Genomic DNA, 7048 nt, shown 5'->3' on the forward strand with positions numbered 1-7048 from the left:
GACGCTCGTTTTCAGTTAGAACCCCTCATACATGCTACTAAACGTTTCCCACCCTTCTCCCGGGAATGTTATCAACGGGGAAACACTTCGGTACTTCAATTAAATATTGACAGCGTATTGAACATGTTAATTCGAGAGCGTTGCAGCAAGATAGTCATTGCGCACAAGTTCCCGAAATATGACGAGAGACARGCAGATTGCAATGTGAGGAGACTGCTTATTACTATTTTATTTGGGGGAGAAAGCAAAAGATGTGGCTACATCACGGTTTAGGATATATTGTGTCTCTCGATGATAAATTAGTTTCTTTAGGACCCTGTGGATAGTCTGATTGTGGCCGATATTTTTCGCGTTCTGTGAGGAGAGGGGGCCGAGGGGTGCTGTCAATCATAGGGAAAGTGGCAGTGGTGGGCAGGACCCGTTGACACTTTGTACTGTCGGAGGGGGATATTTAACTTGGGATTGAGCACCGCTCGCAACAGGCACACTCACACACAGTGTGCCTAAGCAAAGAGACGCTCAGCGCCAAGTCTCAGACCTCCTAAAGTAGGAGCGAGTAAGTAAGGAGAACTGTACCAGCTTTCAAAGGAGTAAAGATTCTCCCCCAGGAATTAGCGCAAACACTGACCGTGCAAAAGAAGGCAGAACTCGGATTGATTCAACCATGCAACGGCGGTGGCTCTTTTTGATATCCGTAGAGAAATCACCAATGTCATCGAGGTGAAAAGAAACATAAAATTGTAGTGAACTTAAACTGGCTCGTCACCATTTGCGTTTGATATGCATTTTATTCGAGTCAGTTTATATTAAGATGTGACTTTTTTTGTTACTTTTTGTACGCAAGAAAAACTGCGTCCCGGAGGAGTATAATTTTGTTTTTTAGAGGTACATCTGCAGTTTGGTTTGGATAGACCTTTTCAACAGGACCGAGAAATGGTTCAGCTTGCATAGGTGTGGGAGACTACAGTGGTGCGTTTTGCCAAAGAGAAGACATCTGAATACGCATGGACAATTTCAGTGAGGTCCTAAGACTCCAAGCAGAAGGTTGGGATATCGCACTGAAGTCACAGGACACCTCACTCCATGGATTCTGCGCTCGCGTTTGGACTTTCTCAAACCTGAGCGCGCCAAGCAAAGTTGAAAGAAGCCACGTTTATAAAAGTCATGCGTAAAAATATCATTGGCCAAGACAACCGTCATTGCCGGAACAGTGAAATGTAAAACTTGGTGAAGTAGCCTACTCTTTTGTGCACCCCTCTCTCTCGGGGCGCTCTGGATCTATTTTGTCTCTGAGAAAGCGGATCTTTATAAAAACTTCATTCCATGTGACTCTCTGCCTCAGCCACTGTCATCCAGTCTAGACAATTTGCCGTTGCTTTGAGTGTCCCTGGCGTAACCATGACAACCACCATAAACCCAAAGTGAATGTTTAGTTTTTCCATTTTGTTTTGTGCTGTTTTGGTTGAGCCTACATTTTTACTTATTTATTTTTTTTTACAAAGAAGAGACACCCTTTGCGTTCAACAAGATTGCATCAGCAAGCAAACGTAAGAGGCWTATTGCTAAGGATCCCTAAAAAAGAAACTCCACTCAATGTCATTTAAACCCGACGTGATCTATTAAAAGTATKATCTTGCTCGTGCCTCTACTTCAACTATTTGTGAAGCCCCCAGGCTACTCATTTCAAAGAGCATAGTAGCAGTGAAAATCAATAAATATTTAGGCTAATACACCAGAAGAGCCTTTAGGCAATCAATATAAATATGGCCTTCGCAAAGACGCTACTAGTTTATGTACTGGTATCCATTCACCTTGGAGATTCGCAACATTATCTACGCCTGCGCCCCTCGCCCAGCGAGCATCTTCCCGTGCCAGTCCTCAAGGAGGACCCCGACCCGGAATACGACCCCCGGGAACAGGACTTGGCCGAGAGGACTCTGCGGAAAAAGCTTGGCAGCAACTTTGATCCCAACTTTATGTCCATCAGCTCGCCCATGCTGGTGAATCTCTCCGTACAAGACACCCAGATGAAACTGCAAGGACCCATGCCAAACGAGATTAAAAAACTGGATATCTCAGAGTCCCCCTACGGGAAGCGGGTAAAATTGGGCAAGAAAGCCCGCAGGAAATTTCTGCAGTGGTTGTGGACGTATACGCACTGTCCGGTGGTGTATACCTGGAAGGATTTGGGCTTGAGGTTCTGGCCACGCTACATCAAGGAGGGAAACTGCTTCAATGAGCGATCTTGTTCCTTCCCCGAGGGGATGTTTTGCAAACCTGTCAAGTCAATCACCAAGACTTTTCTCCGGTGGTATTGTCAAGGGTTTTTAAGACAGAAATATTGTACGTGGATACCGGTGCAATACCCAATCATCTCAGAGTGTAAGTGCTCTTGCTGAGTTTCAATGGAAGTAGAAGGGTTGGGAAGTGGATTGGAAATATACGGTTTCTATTGCACTGTAAACTCTGAACAGAGGTGGGCACCATAGCGAATCTATTTTTTTATATAGCATTTTAATGAAAATGCCAACATTGTACATATTTAAGAAAGATGCAGCTATTTTTTTGAATGAACAGGACCATATTTTATTTCATCCCTGAGACGTGTTCCTCAGAAAGAAGAGCTTTTATTTTTTATGAAAAATGTAAGATGGAACGCATACACAACTTCTCCAAGAAGTTCACTTTTTTTCAACTGAACATTGATGCTGACTGTTATTTCACTGCAACGCTGCCTAGAGTTTTTGTATGATATTAATATCAATAATAATTAAATTGAAAGTTGAGGATAAATATATATATATATATATATATATAAAGGCGTGAACTCAGCTTTTGGAATATTGTAGAAAAAAAACAAATCTGTACGGTTTATTTATTATTTTAACGATTGTGAGTATAGAACATAAGCAAAGAAAATAGCAGAGTATACCAGAAATTATGGGAGATGTCTACTTGAATATTTCAAAAAAAAAATGAAATAAAAAGTTAACATATCAGTGTACATGTTATGGTTACACGTTTTAGCAATAAAGTCAATATTTTCAACATGTATTTATGTCGAGCAAGTTGCTTATAAAGTGTGTCCCTGTCCAAGGGGGCGTGTATGGTGGTGGAGTGGAATGGAGTTGCTAAATGCACAGTAAGTCCGAGCTGAAATGAGTCGGGAGGGGGACGTTACAAACGCTCCACGCTGTCACTGTGATTTTAGAAACGGGTGATTTACTATGTTGTGTAACTAATGCGCAACACACCTAAAACGCCTCGACAGAACTGGCATTCATTGTTTGAGCCAGCGGAGAAGAGAGCACATGCATAACTATCCCCTCTCTCATGCACATGCTAATTTATCGGATCCAAGGTGTTAACACAACTGTAAAATATGATTCAGACGGTGTCCGATGATGAAATGGCGGGGTATACGGCAAGCCAGGGGCGCCTGGGTCTGTGCTATTCACTGGAAGCTCTGCTGCACAAAGTTCTACGGGGGGGTTGTGTTGAGGTAGAGCAGACAGGCGCCTATTCAAGCCCTATGACAGCATTCGAAAAAAACAAAGACCATTAAACAATGGTCAACTGTTTTTGACGTTACCAGACTATTAATTTGAGAGCGGCTGAGCTGTCTGCAAGTTAAAGAGATATGGTCAATTAAAGCGCCCTAGACACGCATGGAATTACTCCATGAAATCAAGCAACGTCTCATTTACTCCAAGTAAGGATTTTATGGTGTTTATATTATTCTTTAAATACAATCAACGACTTAAACAGTCGTCATTACCCAATGTTTAGAACATGACCAAACGTTCCAAAACWGGAGCTGTATAATTTCCCGGAAAACACCATCTTGTGCACCTTTAAGTGATTTGTGTCTTCGCGGGATGAGATGGATTTGACACATGCCACACGGTTATTGTGACAGATATACTGAAGGGATTTTGTAAGGAGAGGAGAGCGGCAATATGCCAGAGGAAGAGGGGGGCTGCTTTCCTTACTGTCAGCTTCTTTCTTGATGATGTCTCGGGGTTTTGGAAACTGCGTCTCTGACTCGGCGGCGCCACTCAGCCGCCCCCTCTCGACTGCGCAGAATGAAGCACTTTGGGAAACAGTAACCCTTTCAGGCTCTGCCCGGAGTATATTTTAGAAGCGTGTGAAAGGCAATACGCCGCAATGACTCCGCCGAGCTAGGTGCGCACCTTTTAGAACAGCCCTGTCAGGCATTCTGGAGCTGTTAGTTTGGATTCCTCTGTGCCATGACTCCAGTTTCCTTGCAATTTCATATAATTGATATGTAGAATGTATATACCTCCCCAAATGTAAGGTGTGCATCTTATAGAAAAGTAAGCCACCGGAAAACAAATTATATGCAATAAACTTGGAGTTCATATGAAAAACAGAAATGACGCACGTGTTTAATAGTTCATGTTAAAATGACAGATTATGCAGGAATTTTGTGTCAACTACTTTATGTCTGAAATCTTGCTATTCCTTCATAAAAAGTGCTATTCCAATAATCATAAAAAAACAGTTGGATCTGAGTGTCATTTCGAAGTTTTCACCAAGGGATACAGTACATTGGCCCCCCCTGTTTCCCTATCAAGTTGCGCACAACGGAACGAATTGCGACCACGGAAGGTATGATGCGTGTATGTGTGGGGYAAAAAACGTGCTAGCCAACCACGAACAACACAGGGGTTCTGAACCCTTTGCTTCATTCAAACCTCAATGGGCACCTTACATTTGGGCCTAGCCTAAACTACATCACCAAGACAGGTAGTGCACCAACGCGTCTGGCTGAGTATAGACTGGTTCTCTATATGCCTAGTCTAGTGGAATGCCATACTGTGTCAATGGTTCAACACCCACATACCTAAATGACCTAAAGGCTACCCGTGAAGTCTTTTTTTGACATAACACTCTATAACCAGACGTAAACATCTTTTGTCAAGGTCAATTGAAATCCTAAGGGCTGACAGAAGAAACCTGACCTCCAAGACACGATTGACAGTTACAGTGGTGAGGCACGCGAGTGAAAGGGGTCCCCAACAACATTCCAAGTGTGCCTTTTCATGTGCACTAGTGACATGTCAATGGATTAGGGCAGTAGGCCATTGATAGGCTGAAGGATTTGTCTGAGTCATTCACTAGTTCTGCGTTTGTAAACTACTATACCTGTCGTAGGAGAAAAGCTATGACAGTGTGTTTGATACCATTCAGACATACGTTTTGGAAGTTAGCTACAGGTCTCATCACCATGGAAGGTCATGAATGAAACACGTTCCTTGGTTAAGTATCAGCCTTTTACCACTCTGTTGATCAATGGTACAGTTACTCCATCATATTGAATTCTGCCTGAGATGTTGGTGTTTTATAAGGCCACTTTCCCAGACCCAGAAAAAGTCTAGTTTCAATGGACTAAAAAGCATTGTCAGTGAAGAGTCCAGCAGTAGGACACCATCTAGGTTTTTAGTCCATGAAACCGTCCCATGAATATTCAGAGCCCATATTCATAAAGCATCTCAGAGTAGGAGTGCCGATCTAGGGTCACGTCACTCCTAATACAGGGTTTCCCAACTCTTTACCTTGATCCCTCAGATGTTTCACTTTTTATTGCTCGTATTTTACCCACTTTTTCTCCACAATTTTGACTTGTCTCATCGCTGCAACTCCCCATCGGGCTCGGGAGGCGAAGGTCGAGTCATGCGTCCTCCGAAACATGACCCGCCAAAATGCGCTTCTTGACACCGCCGCTTAACCCGGAGCCAGCCGACACCAATGTGTCGGAGAAAACACCGTTCACTACAACCAGAGGTCAGCCTGCAGGCGCCCGGCACTGCACAAGATTCGGTAGAGCACGTGAGCCAAGTATAGCCCCCTCAGCCAAACCCTCCCTACCCGGACGACGCTGGGCCAATTGTGAGCTGCCCTTTGAGACTACCGATCACAGCCGGTTGTGATACAGCCCAGGAGCAAAGCAGGGTCTGTAGTGACGCCTTAGACAGAGCGCCACTCGGGAGCCCCTCACATTTTTGTTTTAATGCTAAACTGACACACCTGTTCAATTAGTCAACTAATTATCAAGCCTTGACTAATTGAATCAGGTGTGCCAGTTTAGGTGTTAAAACTAAAATGTAAATGTCTGAGGGGCCCCAAGGAGAGGGTTGGGAAAACCCTTATCTAAAAGCAAAACTGATCCTAGACCAGTACTCCTCTGAGACAATTTGTGAAATGGGCCAGGACCTTATGCCTGAATAAATGCGACTGTAAAACATTCCCAGTCTCCTCTCTCCTCTTCTCTCTCTCTCTCTCTTCTCGTCTCTCTCCTCTCTCTCTCTCTCTCATCTCTCGTCTCTCTCTCGCTCTTCTCCTTTCTCTCTCCTCTCATACCTCTCTCTCTCGTCTCGTATTTTCACACAGGCAATTGAACATTTTGGCTTGGGGATTGTTAAGTTAACTATGAGTGGAGTTGACACACATAATCGATAATACAGGCTATAAATTATGAGGCCTCATCATCAGATTAACTAAATGATCATGAAAATTATAGCTCAGTGTGACGGGAAATGGGGGTGTTGATCTGGTTCAAACACACACAGACCACAAACACCACACACAGTCACCACACCACACACACACACACACACAACACACACACACCACACAACAACACACACACACACACACACACACACACACACACACACACACACACACACACACATTTATTTCTTGGAATGCTCAGGATCTACAATGTTTATCCAGTGATTAGAAGCAATAATTGATGGCTGGATGGATGGATGGGGTGGATGGATGGATGGATGCTGACCTGGCTGATGGGGATGTTCATGTGGGTCATGAGGTCCTTGGCAGCACTGCGTAGGTCCTGTAGGAGGCGGTGTGGAGCGCTCTGGACATCCTGGTCCATCTCCAGAGACTCCTCCAGAGAACTGAGGGCCTGCAGCCACTACCACTCCTACCTGACATGCACACACACACTCCCTAGTATCTAGTGTGGCTTTGGCTGGAGACAGGGAGAGAGACACAGAGGCAG

General features: G+C 44.2%; 1 protein-coding gene across 1 annotated transcript; it reads left to right on the forward strand.

The window, feature by feature from the left end:
* The first annotated feature begins 430 nt into the window (after positions 1–430).
* Positions 431–3052, forward strand: LOC111977232 (noggin-2-like). The gene has a single exon (XM_024006601.2). The coding sequence runs from the start codon at positions 1764–1766 to the stop codon at positions 2397–2399; it is 636 nt and encodes a 211-aa protein (XP_023862369.1). The 5' UTR covers positions 431–1763; the 3' UTR covers positions 2400–3052.
* Positions 3053–7048: the final 3996 nt, after the last annotated feature.

Source organism: Salvelinus sp. IW2-2015, linkage group LG17 (genome assembly GCF_002910315.2).
Source record: "Salvelinus sp. IW2-2015 linkage group LG17, ASM291031v2, whole genome shotgun sequence".
Lineage (NCBI taxonomy): Eukaryota > Metazoa > Chordata > Actinopteri > Salmoniformes > Salmonidae > Salvelinus > Salvelinus sp. IW2-2015.

Bases quoted from the DNA above. Each gene is read 5' to 3' on its own strand.
- LOC111977232 (XM_024006601.2), top strand. From the start codon at position 1,764: ATGGCCTTCGCAAAGACGCTACTAGTTTATGTACTGGTATCCATTCAC.